Genomic DNA, 15,593 nt, shown 5'->3' on the forward strand with positions numbered 1-15,593 from the left:
CTATCACCAAACAGAAAGACCTCAACACTAGACTATCTAGTCACATGAACCAACCACGGCAGGGTGGAGAGGCTGACGTTTAAAAATCAGCAAACTCCTTATCCACCTCCTCAAAATGATCGAAGAATCCCTTGAACAGCTTAACGCCCAGCCCAGGATCGAGACTACCCGTCGTTGCACGAATACTATGCATACTCAATTGCGGAATCCCGACATCAATTGCTCGAATACCGATCTGTGCACTGGTCATTGGACCAATCGTTCCACCACTCCGCGAGTCATTCCGGATCTGGAAGACCTGTAATTCGGAGCCAGTTCGCTCAGCGACGCGCTTGACGAACCCGTAGCTAACGCTGTCAGTAGTCATGTGGCCATTCGAATCAGCAGACACAGAGACACCAACGTTGAGGCGGGGCGAGTGGTTCTCGAGATAAACGTTCAAGAAGTTGGGGTTAACGGCGTGGGTGACATCTGAGGAGATAAGAAAACTGTTTGCAACGGTTTGCGCAAGTAGGTCAGGGCCATATGAGCTTGCAAAAGATTGGGTGATGCGTTCGATGACGCTTGAAATGAGGTTGGAGCGGGCTCCCTGGCGGAGTAAACTGCCAATTTCTTCATCATCAAAAAATCCGACCATCTTGATTGACGCGGGGGAGGTGTCATCCGAGGACGCAATGAGGGCTTCCTGTGCGGCATAGCAGCAAAGCTTGTCGTCGATACGGCCAGCAAAGATGAGGTCTTTTTCGAGACCGCCGAGACGTGCAGGCTGGCTGTCGTACAGCTCGAGTTCCCAGCTGAGAATGCTGCTGTGGTCTGTAATGCCAAGCTCTTTAGAGATCACCTTGACGAGTTTGGGAGATTGCGAGGCGGCGAACGTGCCGGGCTCAATTCCCTCATCGGCCGCAGCGGTGGCGGGCTTGCCAGTGGATTCGTACAGATCAGAGTTGTCAACTCCGATGATAGGCACCATCTGTGTCTCCTTATTGAAAGGTCCCTGCGCAGGGGCACCAAAGTGTTCCGCGAGCGATGGAATGCGTGCAATCGGCCAGTCAAGCTTAACAAGCTTGGATTCGATCTTGCCCGTGCTGGAATTGCGGACGAGAACCTTTCCACCAATGGACAAATCACGGTCCCACCATGTCTTGCCTAAACCGCCGGCATAAGGAGCAACGCCCAGTTGGGTGTAGCCAGCCTTGGTGGGAAGCTTGGAGACGGGCTTGAGCTTGGCCGTGAGAGCATCGATATGGCCGGCGACTATAGCGAGACCGTTACCGCTCTTGTACTCAGACCCAACAGAGAACGCGATGAGCGAGCTCCCATTCCGTGTTGTATAGTATTTTCCTCCACGTTCGAGCTTCGGCGTCCATAGTTCCCGCTCGGAAAGGAATCGGTATCCCTTGCCTTCGAGTTGCTTTGCGAAACTGTCGACAGCGTGGAAAATGGTGGGGTTCTCGGTCATAAAATCGCAGTACGACTGTGAGTAGTCCTCGGGGTTGATTGACGCTGGGTTTACGCTGGGATGCGCAGGAGGGACAGTGGTCGGGGGCTGGTAGTTGAAGTGGAGGGTTTCAGGCAGCTGCCCATACTGGCGGTAAGCCAAGCTGGGCTGGTGGTTAAAGACACTCTTCTTGGTCATTGTGTGATAGTAAAGAGAGTTGAAGTACAAGGCTCTAAAAGAATGTAGAGCTGGAGAGGAGCAAGAAAGCAGGACGAAGTGAGGGAGAGAGTTGGAGATGAGACGAAGGAAGAGCGGCGGTCATGCGGAGAACTGGAGCCGGCGCTTATCACTACCTACGCAAGGCTCCGATACCCAGGCAAACACTAAACAAAGTGGCTGGCTGATGCTGGCGACAACCGCCCACCAAATTGCGAACACAACATAAACTCGTGCGAATTTTCATCTTTTAAAAAGCTAACTTGATCCAACAAATGCATTCCAGTTCACCAAGCCGTCCGCGCAATTTTCCGTTATAGCAGGGCCCCTGGTCGACTCGATTTCCCTGCCATTGCGCACAATTGCAAAGTGCACTGGCCCTGACTGCCCATTGAAAGGCACAGAGACGTGGTTTACTCCGCATTCTTCTGCAGATAAGATTGTAGGTGCTGCATCGCCAATGCGAATATGCACATCGCTTGGCTCAGTCACCAGCACACTGACAAATACTTTATCCTGCGACACCTCACCCGGTTTCAACTCCGGCTGGCCCATATTCGGGTTGTTTCCTGTTGTTCCGCCGGCATTTCCAGAGGTGCTCGGATTGAGTCGATACCAATACACAATCTTGTCATTATACGGAAGAGGCTGTTTAGGGGCATACGAGGTCACTGCGCCTGGGTTTGACACTCCCTCTCGAACCATCGCGTTCTGCCGGCGATAGGCATCGATATAGTGTGGTAGTAATTCACGCCACGCATCATGGGGACAGCCTTTCACAAAGCGCATAGCTCCATCTGGGACCCCCGGCTCGTAAATTGGCCCGATGTAGTGCGTCTCTCCGTAGTCGTTCCAGCTGAGGATCTGCTCGAACAGTTCTGTCAAAACTTACCCCGATCCATGGGAATCGTCAAACATACCTGAACCAGCGCCGGCTGTAAATCCATAACATGGCGCCAGCGATAATGCCATAGGTTATCGCCACGCCAAAGCCAGTTCTTATTCCATTGTGGAAGGTTCGTGTAGAACCATGGAGAAACGGCCATCATGTACGGTTTTCCGGCAAGTGCATCGATCCACGCCTTGTCGCTAGATGAGTCCTTGTCTTCTGCCCCAACCGGCCAGGCATCCCAGCTGAACGCGCCGTCAATCACATTGTGGACAGTGCGTAAACCCGATGGCGCAAGGCTGGTCCAGGAAGGAATAAACGTGCAGCCAGTCGCATTCTTTATATTTGGCCAGTCACCCGAATTCCCCACGCCTTCAAATGTGGACACCAATGGCTTCCCTTTGTAGAGAAATTGGGCTCGTCTGCTCTTATACGTATTGATTATGGTGATGACTCGGTCTTGCGGCCATGGGCCTCCAGATAGATAGTCAAACGAGAGGAAAAGCGAGAAGTCACCTATTCTCTCGGCAGCATCATATGCTGTTTGTAGGACTCTATCGGTATAGTCATCTTGGGGAGCAATGTTTAGGGCGAATCCGTCAATATGAGCTTTCTGCGCCTCGATGATATCGCGTTCCCACTCGGCAGGTGACATAGCTCCGGCAGTCCCAACCTGAATCATTATCAGTGATTGGGCTTCGAATTCTTGCGTTTAAGTTGCCTTACCAGGAAATGAGCGAAAACGCTCAGTGGCTCCGACGGAGCAATTGGAGCTTGTGGCGCATTTTGAGCAAAGGTATTGGGCGGCGGTTGGGAATACGCCTCAGATCCAACTAGAAATATTGGTAAAAAAGATAATAATGAGCATTTTCCAGAATACAGTTTCTATGCGGTGAAGGAAAGGTGGACATCGGAGCGAGCCCAATATCGCATCCCAATGCGTGGGCTCTACATCACAGAAACAAGTCCAATTGACATTGATAGATAAACAGCGCCATTTTGGAAATCTAGATGAGCGAGAAAATCTGGTGAAAGCTAGCTCGGTCTTTGCATTGTCTCGGACATCACGAAGCATTCCAGCCCAAACGGAGGAATGGGCGGAGGTGAGATTGAGTCGACAAAAGTGGAACATCACATAACTGAGTGGAAATATTGCTTGATGGAATGACCAGGCCAAAAATTACGAAGGAAATGAGCTAACTCACCCTGGTTATTATCAGGACTCGACTCACTCGGGGTCGGATGGTTGGGTTTCTCTTTGCCTTGAACATGACGTAGAAAACGATCCAGGTGTTTCATTTTGGCCACGCAACGGAGGTATATGGACTTTAGGTCTGTTGGAAGAATGAATGGGATAACAACGATTGGGCGCTTTCAATTGGGACATTTATGGACTATAAATCATGGTTATTCCAGTCTTTTGAGTGACGGTGAAGGGTGAGCAAGGAGAGAAATCCTTTGAGACACGTCAAATCTTTGCAACTGTTTCGAGTTGGAACTCGTATTCTCTCTTTTCCATATTACGCATACAATGCATATAAAAACCAATAAATATATGTACTGCATCAATAATTTAGTCATAAATGCCACTGGCTTGTCAAAATGTAGCCGCTGCTGCGCATCAGGTCACCGCTGCACACGATTCTATATATTCATTGCCAAGTGTGCGTTGACGTAATGTATCCAGGGCTCGGAATTTAGCCAGCACCGTTTACCCCAAAAGGATGTAGCCAGCTGGACCGAGCTAGGTTCAACTTGGGTAGGGCTAGAATAAGACGCATAAGTTAACTCCATCAACCCCTCCAGGTGGCGGGAGAAGACCAGCTGGGTTCTGGAGGTGTGGCCGATAGTTCCGTTTATCGGTGGTCAAAGCTGGCGCACGAAGCGCAGCCTTTTGAGCTCAAGCCGTGCCAGCCGCGACACAGGAACCCAATTACTGAGCTCTTACTAAAGAAAAGAAGAAATTTCAACCCTCCACTCCAGGGAGTATCCAGTCAACTCGGTATTATTGATCAGAGAGTTGGGGGTGTGGAGGACAGCAGCAGGCCGGGATTCCGGAAGGGGAAAGGCGGGATCAGATAAGATCAGACGATGGGGGAAGTTCGGTTCCGACCAGCAGCACTCGAGACTTAAGATACAGACAGCTACGCCGGCAATTCATGCATGTGATTAAGTTTCTGCATCGCCATAATTGGAACATTTGATTACAAAACGATACGTAGATGTCTTGACTCCCGTGTCCATCATGATGACACGTTCAACCCTAAAATATGGAGTTGAGGTTGCTCTCCAGCAAAACGGCTGGGAAAAGAAGATGCGCGTTCACATTGGATGCACCCAGATGACTGAGCCCTATGATGACCAATCAGTTGTCCGTAGAAAGGCCTCATGGTTCCACCGGGCGAGTCAACCTCTCGCTCCGAGGTCGGATGGAGCGCACGATAATCTAATCTGATCCGACGGGCTTTTCTCCCCTCCCGAACCCAGGAAACTTCGCCTATAATAAAACCATCTTCCCTCCCTTCCCGAGCTCCCTCAAACCTGCTACCTCTGTCGTCCCCTCCCCCCTCATTCCTCCCCAATTCAGCGTCTTCCTTTCCGATGCTGGAGGAATTCTGTACTAGAGCAAATTCTCCTTCCAACACACCTCCCTTCGCCCCCGACCGCTCGCTTCTGCTGGAAGGACGCACATCCGCTCCTCCGGCCGAAGCGGTAATACCAGCGTCACAGCCGCCTGCCGTTCGTTTCCCCCCCTCGTCCACCAATTATTTACACGCAGCTAACCGCGCTGCAGAATTTCTTAACTAAATAGAGGTTGTATTCTCACCATGGCTGCTCAGCCAGCGCTTTCCATCACTCCAGCTTCGGCTGCCCCTTTGGCCCCCGCGTTGGTTGCCAAGCCCACTGTTTCGCCGTCACCCGGCCCCGGTACACCCGGATCCGTCACCTCCAAGGAATGGGTAATTCCACCCCGTCCTAAACCAGGTCGCAAGCCGGCCACAGATACGCCCCCTACGAAGCGAAAAGCACAGAATCGTGCTGCTCAGAGAGCCTTTCGAGAACGCCGAGCAGCCCGTGTGAACGAACTCGAAGACCAAATCAAGCTCATCGAGGACGACCATGAAATTCACGTCAACACGTTCAAGGAACAAATCTCGAATCTCTCGCGAGAGGTCGAACAATGTCGAACCGAGATGTCATGGTGGCGCGACCGGTGTCATACCCTGGAGAAAGAGGTTTCTGTCGAGAGAGCTGCAAGGGAATCTCTCGTGAAGGAATTCCGTGAGTCTTTGCCCGATAAGAACACCTCGAGTACCGATGCAGTGCCTTTGCCACCTCGGCCATCAAAGAGAGCCCGCGTTGAAAGTGAAAAGAATCCGTCGACCCACGACCACGATGAAACGGATGAAGAAGTCCCATTGGGCTGTACCCGATGCTCTACCACGCATTGTCAGTGTATTGAGGAGGCATTTTCTATGCCCGGCGTCCAGATGAACAACGCGCTGCGCGAGCCTGAGCCGAAGATCAAGTCTGAGCCAGAGGAAATGGAGATTGACTTCACAACTCGCTTTGCTGCTTCCCACAATGAGAACACTGCTAGCCCTGTGTCGTCGCCTCCGGTCGACCCCTGTGGATTCTGTTCGGACGGAACACCTTGCATTTGTGCAGAGATGGCCGCACAGGAGGACCAACGCCGACGCGGAAGCACATTTGAGAACAATCGCCTAGCACCCATTCAAAATATCTCCCAATTCACCCCACCCCCTTCCGACAGTGATGTGCGCTCGGAGGTCACCCTGCCTCCCATCAGCCAGGCAACTGCGGCAAACCCTTGCGCCAACGGTCCGGGGACATGTGCTCAGTGCGTGTCAGACCCCCGAAGGACCCTTTTTTGCAAGACTCTAGCGGCTTCTCGCTCCGCCAGTGGTACCCCGACTGGATGCTGCGGCGGTAAGGGTGCCGATGGTGGATGTTGCCAAACCCGTGCACCACCACCGCCGCCCCGCCGCAACACAGCAAATACCGACCGCGCATCAACACCCCTCACACTCTCCTGTGCCGACGCATTCACAACCCTTTCTCGTCACCCGAACTTTTCTCGTGCCAGCGACGAACTCGCCTCCTGGCTGCCAAAGCTCCATACCCTTCCCAACCCCCGAGACGTCAGCCAGACCACAGCCGCTTCCCGAGCCGCGATGGAAGTCGAGGCCGCAAGCGTCATGGGCGTGCTGCGTTACTTTGATCGGCGATTTGCCGACAAATAGAGGCCCAAACCGTCGTATCTTTTCCTATATTCCGCTTTCGTCTTTTTTTTTTTTTTTTATTGCTCTTTTCTCTTTTCTATTTTGATACCCAAACCTGACTCATTTATGTCTGAGTTTGTATTATACGAATCTTTATTATGAACGAACCCGAGCTGCCTGAACTTCTACCGGAGCGAAGGGCCTTCTACAAAACGACCTAGTCCCTATACACGGGTCTAGGGACGAAACCAAAAACCAAAAACCAAAAATCGGGAATGGATTGGACTTCTGGGAAATATATGGGCTGGGATGAATTTGAATGGATATGTCGTTACGCTACACATACCTATCGACATGTTTCCCTGGGATGTTACAATTGCTATGATTAGACGGGTGAAATGACGGCGTTATTTGTTATATTTATCCCCCTCACTCGAGATGTAGTCAAAATCGAGTGTACTTGATCTCCAGTGATTTTGGTTTTGGGCGTATAGGTGATGATCTAGTACTACTTTAGGTACATTTTAGTATCCTACTTCACTCATCTGGTACAAACAAAAATATAACCCAAGAAAGAAAGGGACTCTACTGGCGCCTTGTTTACTTGATGTTAAAAGTGTAAAGCATGATTAAAACATGCCTGGGATGGAATCAAAAAAATACTGCCGGCTAAGCATAGTTGGGACGAAGAAACTTGTTCTACATGTCCCGTGAATTACACAAAGTGGAAGGAGTACGCTGTTAAAAGACGAAGTATTGGCAGCGAACATATTATATTAGGTGGTTTGTGTTGCATTGCAATGTAGGCAATCGGAGGAGCAGGGAGGCGCTAAATCCAACAGAATATGGATATGAACGATACAAGACGCCAGATAGCAAATAGAAAGGAGTAATAATAATACAACCAACGCCCATGCTCCCCTCATTCGGCGCCGCTGTGTATATAATCTCGGGTATAAGAGGTATGTCCCATCATAGCGTTAGTGGTATTACAAGGAAGAGAAAAAAAACAACAACAACAACAATATGGGTCATAGAAAGAGAGGGGGTATATGAACTGCTTCAGTCGGAAATGTAGGAAGATACTAGAATCGACCGCCACTGGGCATAGGACCATCGTCTGCGCCCCCGGCAGCAAGGAGGCGAAGACCCAAGGTTCCTGCAACACCCCACATGCCGATTCTCCAGCCCCGATAAAGGCCGTTAACGCCTTGACCCTGGCGTTTTCGGTGAGGGAAAGGTTTGTTGAGTAGTTCCTGCGCGCGTTGGGCCTCTGGGGTGGGCTGCACGCCCTCTTCGTAGACGATACTCCACATTGTACCGATAACGCCCCGGTACGTTTGTGGGGTCGGCACGATTGTCTCGACTTCTGCGGCTTGAGCTGCTGCATCTGCCACCGTGGGACGAACAGGACCTGCGCAGTTTTGTCGGATACTGGGAGAAGTGAATGTAGAAATTTGAGCACGGCGAAGGACAGTTTCCAGAGGAAAGCGGACAACCTGTTCTATACCGGACCCGATGAAACTCAACATGTTCCAAGCGGACGGGTTTAGGACGGGGTCGAGAGAGAGGTACGATTTGAGGAATAGTGGAGTGCTGTTGATAATCAAGTTTGGCAAGCTTGAATGCAGGATGGTGATTGGGACGAGATGTGGGGGGATAGTATAGTTGGGTGTTGGCAGCTGACGAATGGCGCGAAGAAGAGAGCGGGGTCCATGGGTGACGGGAGTCAGGATGAGAAATGTGCGTGCCGTGTCGATGGGAGACAGGAGCATGGCGGACAGCGAAGATGAAATAAAGGAGAGGACCAAGGTCGCTGCTGGGGAGGTGGAAGTGAGGATATCGCTCGCCATGGACGGGGTAATGTCATCCTCCGGTAACCCAACAATGGCGGACAAGAGACTGCGAATAAATGTATTCAGGGTCGGGAGGAGCAAGGAATAGATAAATGTTGCATTGCTCGACTTCCACGGCGATGTAGGGCCACTGGTGGTCCAGAGCTGAGAAAGTACCTCCATCAACGACGCAGGGTTCTTTAGGGCGAGCGCGTGTCGCGATGCGGGCTTGGACGAGGGCGAAGACGCGATATAACCGCTGCGGTCGGTGATCCGATGACGAGGCTTTGGTGTACGCCTAGTAGACGGTGACGAGACAGTGGGCGCTGTGGAGGTGAAATAGCTGCTTTCATCGTCGGAGGATAGGTCCTAATATACTGTCAGCGGAGAAGCTCTCTTGATAACCGGAGCGGATGCTCACATCTTCTTCGTCCTCATTAGAGCCCATATCATCATAGGAATCAGTTCTACTACCCATACCTGATCCCCGCCGGTCGCTCTTGGGAAATTGGCTGGCTGGAGAGTCATCGGGCACCACATATGCTTGCAATATCGTCTTCGCGACGTCGAATGGTTGAGAAATCAAAACGGACGTATACCGCTTGATCGCGACGTCCACTGCATCTCGGACCCAGCCAGAGACCGACGGTGAGCTATCAAGGTAGTCCGAATAGTCTAGGTCAGGAAGCAGGTCGCGCGCTGAGCCGCCAAAAACTTGAGCCGACGATGCATTGGGAGGCGAGGAGAACGAGAACTCATCTTGCTCAAGGCCGATCGACGGGGGAACGTAGTAAGGACGGAGAGGGTTTGGACCGTCGCGAGAGGCCATGTTGAGAATTGAATACTATGATTATTATCGGATGGCGATGGTTGGTGAGGGGTAGAAAGAGGAGAATGAACGAGGAGGAGGAGCGAAAACGTGAAGTCGTGGAAAGTCCGAGATTCCCGCCTTTGCTCGGGATTTTTATTTCCCTGCTTCTTTGCCGTTCGCCTCTGACTCTGCGACTCCCACCACAACAACGGTCTTGCTCCCTTTTCGCCTTTTACTTTCTAATTAGCCAATTAACTCTCATTCCCATCTTCTCTCCCATGGTACTTTGGAAAGACGCCGGCTTGAGCGTGCTGCGGCATGCGGTCGCCGGAGAACATGCTTGTCGCTCCCAGTCAGCGCGATTCCTCAGCTATTCCTCACGAGTCCCTCGCGTATCCCGCTCAAGTCGAACACCGATGACCACAGGGAAGACGGTCTTTTCCCGGGAACAACAGCGTTGGAGCCAAGCTGGTACGCCCCGGAGCTTCTCCGCCGCAACGAGAATGCAGCATGGCCATATCACACCCCCAAAGCCGGGGGAGGAGTGAGTTTCCCGAAAAAAAAACACCCACCTATTTTGCTATTACGGAGATGCTGATTGGCCAGGATCAATGTGACCTTCATTGACAAGGACGGCGAAAAGTACGACTTCCAGGTAGCAGAGGGTGACAATTTATTGGACATTGCGCAAGCCAATGATCTAGAAATGGAAGGTTCGAAATACCCTTGGTTTGTATTCTTCGCTCGTACTGATTGGGACGATCTATAGGTGCCTGCGGCGGCTCATGCGCTTGTTCGACCTGCCATGTTATAGTGGAGGAACCAGATATGTTTGATAAGATGGAGGAACCTTCGGATGACGAGAATGACATGCTTGATCTGGCATTCGGACTGACGGAAACATCGCGATTGGGGTGTCAGGTATTGATGAACAAGGATCTGGATGGGTTAGTGGTGCGATTGCCCTCAATGACTCGGAATCTACAGGCGAGCGATTTTGAAGCAAAGAAATAAAATGACAATCTTTTGAGGGCATGTATAATATTGGCGAAACTATACATTGGCGTTTAAGTAGTGTAGTTGTAAGAAAAATAGGATATTCCCATCTCCATTCAATTATTTCGCGTACCAGCAGACGGTCTAATAAACTGTACATAACTTTTCTCCCAATGATATCATATAACGCCGTAGATATGACCGATTCCATTAGAACAACAAAACGAAACAAACATGTCACGCTTCTTCAATGTTAAGCGGCGTGCCTTTCTTTCCATTGATCAATTCCAAGAACCCTTGCTTGCTAACCTGGTTGACGGCCTTCTCTCGCTCGCCCATTCCAACCGTACCCTTCTTTCGCTCTTCCTTAGCGGCCTCCTCACCACGGACTTGTGCCGCTCGGACAGCATTGAAAAGCTTCACCACACCGCGCTGAGCGATCTTGCGCAGCCGCTTCTCCTCCTCGGCCACCGCACCGGCTTGGCCACTCGAAATACCCCGAACATCACGAACACGGCCCCGGTCTAGCTCTTCTTTCTTCTCGGCTCGCAGCTTCGCCCGCGCCTGGTGGTCTAACTTGTCCTCCGCTACTTGACTGGTGGTCTGCGTGGCGGTTTTACTGCGCGATAGCACAGGATCTGCGCGAACAGATGTTGGTAGTTTCGTGGCAAGAATTTTCGAGATGGAGGTAGAAAAGGCGGATGGATCATGACGTTTGGGGACGCCTCTTTTCTCTGTTGCATCGACAGGCATAGAATCGTCAGACTCTGCACCGTCGTCTTCATCGTCGTCCGCATCGGAGGAAGCATTGGTTGCGGAATCTTCTTCTCCGTCGTCGTCGCTTTGAGGATTCTGTTCGGGTTCTGGTTTTCGTGATTCTTTCGTCTTAACTTGCTTCGAGGGCTTTTCCTTGACTTCCTCGTCGGAATCCGCAAGGTCGACTGCTTTAAAGTCGGCGGGCTCATCGTCGGCCTCATCGGAGCTGCTGTGGTAATCGCGCTGCTTTCTGAACTTCTTGTTTGGGCGGCTTGTTTTACCCTGAAAGCCATCGAGAACCTTTCTCTTCTTCTGACTAGTCGTAAGCGGCATGATGAAGCTCTGCCGTTTCGAATTTGTTGATGTATTTTGTGAATTGTAGGAAGGATGAAGCCTTCACTTTTTTTCTGCTTTGCGGGCGGAAAACGGCCGCGGGCTCTGATTGGCTGCGGGGTTAACGTTGGCCTCTTCGGTTTCGCCTTCGCCTCTTCCGGTGCATCCACCTTGTTATCTTCGCTAGAACTCACTGCGAGGGTTTTTTTTTTTCTTTCTGTTAACTGAAACCTATTATAATAAGAATCCAGCACAATGGTCCTTCAGGATCTGGGGCGGCGTATTAACGCCGCTGTCAATGACTTGACTCGGTCTCCTAATTTGGACGAAAAGGTGCGCACCCCGCTTACTCTTCATGACGCCTGAGCGATGCTAATAATGAGATAAAGGCATTTGAGGAGATGGTAAAAGAGATATGCGCTGCCCTGCTCTCCGCCGACGTCAACGTCCGTCTTGTCCAATCACTCCGCAAGTCTATCAAAGCAAACGTCAATTTCGCCTCCCTCCCCGCAGCCGTAAATAAGAAGCGAGTGATTCAGAAGGCCGTCTTCGATGAGCTTGTCACTCTCGTTAACCCGCACGCTGAACCGTTCCGACCTAAGAAGGGCCGGTCGAATATTATCATGTTCGTTGGTCTACAAGGTGCGGGTAAGACGACGACCTGTACTAAGCTCGCCCGACACTATCAGATGCGCGGATTCAAAACGGCCCTCGTTTGTGCGGATACCTTCCGTGCCGGTGCTTTTGACCAGCTGAAGCAGAACGCAACAAAGGCCAAAATCCCATACTACGGAAGCTTGACACAGACCGACCCAGCTCTTGTAGCAGCAGAGGGTGTGGCCAAGTTCAAAAAGGAGCGGTTCGAGATTATTATCGTTGATACCAGTGGTCGTCACAAGCAAGAGGAGCAGCTATTCACAGAAATGACTCAAATTCAGACGGCGGTAACACCCGATCAGACGATTCTTGTTTTGGACGGTACTATTGGACAGTCTGCGGAGGTACAATCATCAGCTTTCAAAGCCACCGCAGACTTTGGTGCAATCATTATTACCAAAACCGATGGTCATGCTGCAGGTGGAGGTGCGATCTCTGCCGTCGCAGCCACGCACACCCCCATAATTTTCCTCGGTACCGGAGAACACATGATGGATTTAGAGCGGTTCGAACCAAAGGCCTTTATCCAGAAACTTCTTGGGATGGGTGATATGGCAGGACTAGTTGAGCACGTCCAAGCTGTAACAAAAGACTCTGCTGCAGCCAAAGAGACCTACAAGCATATCGCTGAGGGTATCTACACGCTCCGCGACTTCCGTGAGAACATCACATCAATTATGAAAATGGGCCCACTTTCCAAACTCTCTGGCATGATTCCAGGTCTCTCAAATCTTACTGCAGGTCTCGACGATGAGGACGGCTCCATGAAGCTCCGCCGCATGGTCTATATCTTCGACAGTATGTCCGCCGTTGAGCTTGATAGTGACGGCAAGATATTCGTCGAACAGCCTAGCCGCATGGTTCGTATCGCTTGTGGTAGTGGTACAACAGTCCGCGAAGTTGAAGACCTCCTTTCACAACACCGCATGATGGCCGGGATGGCGAAGCGTGTTGGTGGACAGAAGAAGCAGATGCAACGCGCACAAAATATGCTCAAAGGGGGCAATAAAGAGCAGCAGCTGGCTGCTATGCAGAAACGAATGGCATCGATGGGTGGAGGCGGCGGTATGGGAGGCATGCCCGGGATGGGTGATATGACGAAGATGATGCAGATGTTGCAAGGCCAGGGCGGCGGCGGCGGCGGCGGAATGCCGGGGCTAGGTGGGATGGACTTACAGTCGATGATGAGCCAAATGGGCGGCTTGATGGGTGGTATGGGAGGAGGCGGAGGCGGGGGTGGTGGTGGAAGGGGACGAGGCCGGTAGGCCCGCCTTCCTTTTACCTCCCCTTTACCTCCCCTTCTGCTGATACATTGTTGCCCCTTTCTTACATTGATTAAACGATGACTGGAGTAGCTGTCCGCATTGATGGAGTTTGGAGTTCATTTAGTCTATTTGCTTTCTCAGAAACAACACTTTATTTCACGTTAATATGCCCATCTTATCTATCCAACCCAGGCAGCAAAATGACATGACTTTTAATAGTATCCACAATAATGAGCCTATCTTTTCTTAAATTGATCAAAAAACCCAATCCTTATTCGGGTGATCTACCATAACATTCCACCCAAACACCTTAGAAATAGCATCTACCCACCCCTCGACAGTCTCATCGACCAGAACCTCACCATGGGGCAACAACGATCTCGCCGCCGAAGCGCCCTTTGCCTCTGACGCCGACGCAGCAGGCTGCGCCTTAGACTCTGAAGTCAACCCCAAAGGCACACTTAGCCGGTATTTCCAAACCACGCTCTCGTCAATATATAGCGAGTACGTGAGAACGGAACTCGGTACGCTATCCACAGAAGCATCTTCTATATCCACAAGGCCGTACTTCGTGTTCCCGTCGGGAAGATATTTTAGAGGGACGTCGTCCGGGCCAGACTGGTAGTAGGTGCGGACGGGAAGGTAGAACATGTTTAGCGGGCCTGTACAGAATTCGACTAGCTCTTCGCCATTCTCAAGATTTTCTTGCTTTTCAGCGGTCTGAATCTGGTCAGGGAGCGGGGGAAACCGCGTAGCGGCAAATTCGTGCCTGTCGCCTGAGAGAAGCACAATTCTGATTCCGAGTGTTCGTTGCGCGGCGCGCATTGCGTCGAAGACGACACGGCGCTCGGAGAGGAACCCACCCCATGTATCTGAGGTCCCGGCGTGCCAATTGCGGGTGAAGGGTACGCTGGAGGAGATAATTTTCCAGCGGATGTGTGGAGGTTCTGCGCGGGCGAGGAAAGCCAGGAGGGAGTTGAGCTGGGCTTTGCCGAGGATAGTCTCGTCCGATGGGGAGCGATAGGACCGGGTGTCGAGGAGAAAGAAGGCAGCAGGGCCGTTGGTAAACATTGTGTATGAGGATTTAGTGTTTTCTGTCTTGGCATCGGGTGCTGGAGGGTTAACCGAGGCATGATAGTTGAGGTAGGGCTCTATAGCGGCCGGGTAAGGGGGTATGGTGTTTCCGTAGTTCCAATCATTGGCAATCTCATGGTCGTCAAGAGTGTGTATCCACGGGAGGTTGGCTGCGGACCAGGTCCAGGAGGGGGATGAGTAGACTCGACGATATTCGCTACGATAGTGATCGACGGACGACCCGAAACGTTGAGGGACGTCGATGTAGATGAAATCGCCAAGGAAAAGCATAAATGACGGAAGATGGGGGAGAGAAGAGATGGCCGTGGTCATCTTATCGAGTCCCGGAATACGCAGCGGGTGGCGCCGGGGGTCGTAGGGGAAGTTGGGTTTCATGCAGCTAGATGTCAGGAAGCTGAGCCTGTTGGCAGCAGAAGAGTCGGGAGCTGGGCTGGTGACGAAGAGACCGGTCTGATTGTTGGACAGAGCATAACGATACGACGAAGCTGGGTTCAAGTTGGTAAATGTGACTGTCGTTGTGAAGTCTGTGGACTCGCTCAGAGAGTCGACTGTAGCTACCTGGATCCATGACCGAGGCTCACTATCCTCATCATGGGCCTCCATATAAGAGACATTCAAAGGAAGCCGAGCAGCATCAGGCTCTCGGAGCAGTAGATGGGCAGTGTTATGCGAGATATGTCCCACACGGGAGAAACGTAGGTCCGCGGTCGGATACAAGATGAAACCGCGCAGGAGGAAGTCCGCAGTGAATAAGCCGCAAATAAGGTTGATCACGACGGCGATGCGTGTCGCCCATGACTGGCGACAAGGAGCCCCAGTAAGCAAGGATTTGATAATGCCATTGCTATTGTTTTTAGTCGAAGAAAAGTAGATTGAGGTCGAATAAACGGCGAGCGATGTGAAGATTACCGGAACAAAAACATGGCCTGGGATCTGAATGTTCCATTAGCAATTGTATGCGGGGTAGCGCGGATACAAGGGGAAAATACCCAGCGAAGGAAGAGGAAGGATGCGAGACGGAGGAGAATAGAGCTAGTGGTGGCTAACATGATGCTACA

The 15,593-nt window shown here is 51.5% G+C and overlaps 8 protein-coding genes across 8 annotated transcripts; 3 read left to right on the forward strand and 5 right to left on the reverse strand.

The window, feature by feature from the left end:
- Nucleotides 1-79: 79 nt before the first annotated feature.
- Nucleotides 80-1,636, reverse strand: APUU_60596A (M18 family aminopeptidase; the record flags this gene model as incomplete). The annotated part of the gene is made up of 1 exon (XM_041693853.1): nt 80-1,636. The coding sequence occupies one exon, from the start codon at nt 1,634-1,636 to the stop codon at nt 80-82; it is 1,557 nt and encodes a 518-aa protein (XP_041559742.1).
- Nucleotides 1,637-1,912: 276 nt separating this feature from the next.
- Nucleotides 1,913-3,842, reverse strand: APUU_60597A (glycoside hydrolase family 71 protein; the record flags this gene model as incomplete). Its single annotated transcript, XM_041693854.1, has 4 exons — nt 1,913-2,518; nt 2,575-3,216; nt 3,270-3,376; nt 3,749-3,842. The coding sequence occupies 4 exons, from the start codon at nt 3,840-3,842 to the stop codon at nt 1,913-1,915; spliced, it is 1,449 nt and encodes a 482-aa protein (XP_041559743.1).
- A 1,529-nt stretch (nt 3,843-5,371) lies between these two features.
- Nucleotides 5,372-6,808, forward strand: hapX (bZIP transcription factor HapX; the record flags this gene model as incomplete). The annotated part of the gene is made up of 1 exon (XM_041693855.1): nt 5,372-6,808. One exon carries the CDS (start codon nt 5,372-5,374, stop codon nt 6,806-6,808), a length of 1,437 nt encoding a protein of 478 aa, XP_041559744.1.
- A 1,064-nt stretch (nt 6,809-7,872) lies between these two features.
- On the reverse strand, nt 7,873-9,451 carry UGO1 (mitofusin complex protein UGO1; the record flags this gene model as incomplete). Its single annotated transcript, XM_041693856.1, has 2 exons — nt 7,873-8,991; nt 9,044-9,451. The coding sequence occupies 2 exons, from the start codon at nt 9,449-9,451 to the stop codon at nt 7,873-7,875; spliced, it is 1,527 nt and encodes a 508-aa protein (XP_041559745.1).
- Nucleotides 9,452-9,711: 260 nt separating this feature from the next.
- Nucleotides 9,712-10,447, forward strand: YAH1 (ferredoxin family 2Fe-2S iron-sulfur cluster binding protein; the record flags this gene model as incomplete). Its single annotated transcript, XM_041693858.1, has 3 exons — nt 9,712-9,977; nt 10,040-10,146; nt 10,203-10,447. The coding sequence occupies 3 exons, from the start codon at nt 9,712-9,714 to the stop codon at nt 10,445-10,447; spliced, it is 618 nt and encodes a 205-aa protein (XP_041559746.1).
- Nucleotides 10,448-10,666: 219 nt separating this feature from the next.
- Nucleotides 10,667-11,518, reverse strand: APUU_60601A (rRNA-processing protein RRP15; the record flags this gene model as incomplete). The annotated part of the gene is made up of 1 exon (XM_041693859.1): nt 10,667-11,518. The coding sequence occupies one exon, from the start codon at nt 11,516-11,518 to the stop codon at nt 10,667-10,669; it is 852 nt and encodes a 283-aa protein (XP_041559747.1).
- Nucleotides 11,519-11,773: 255 nt separating this feature from the next.
- SRP54 (RNA-binding signal recognition particle subunit SRP54) lies at nt 11,774-13,440 on the forward strand (the record flags this gene model as incomplete). Its single annotated transcript, XM_041693860.1, has 2 exons — nt 11,774-11,851; nt 11,908-13,440. The coding sequence occupies 2 exons, from the start codon at nt 11,774-11,776 to the stop codon at nt 13,438-13,440; spliced, it is 1,611 nt and encodes a 536-aa protein (XP_041559748.1).
- A 255-nt stretch (nt 13,441-13,695) lies between these two features.
- APUU_60603A (alkaline phosphatase family protein) lies at nt 13,696-15,584 on the reverse strand (the record flags this gene model as incomplete). The annotated part of the gene is made up of 2 exons (XM_041693861.1): nt 13,696-15,468; nt 15,525-15,584. The coding sequence occupies 2 exons, from the start codon at nt 15,582-15,584 to the stop codon at nt 13,696-13,698; spliced, it is 1,833 nt and encodes a 610-aa protein (XP_041559749.1).
- Nucleotides 15,585-15,593: the final 9 nt, after the last annotated feature.

The sequence above is a fragment of the Aspergillus puulaauensis genome, chromosome 6 (genome assembly GCF_016861865.1).
Source record: "Aspergillus puulaauensis MK2 DNA, chromosome 6, nearly complete sequence".
Classification (NCBI taxonomy): domain Eukaryota; kingdom Fungi; phylum Ascomycota; class Eurotiomycetes; order Eurotiales; family Aspergillaceae; genus Aspergillus; species Aspergillus puulaauensis.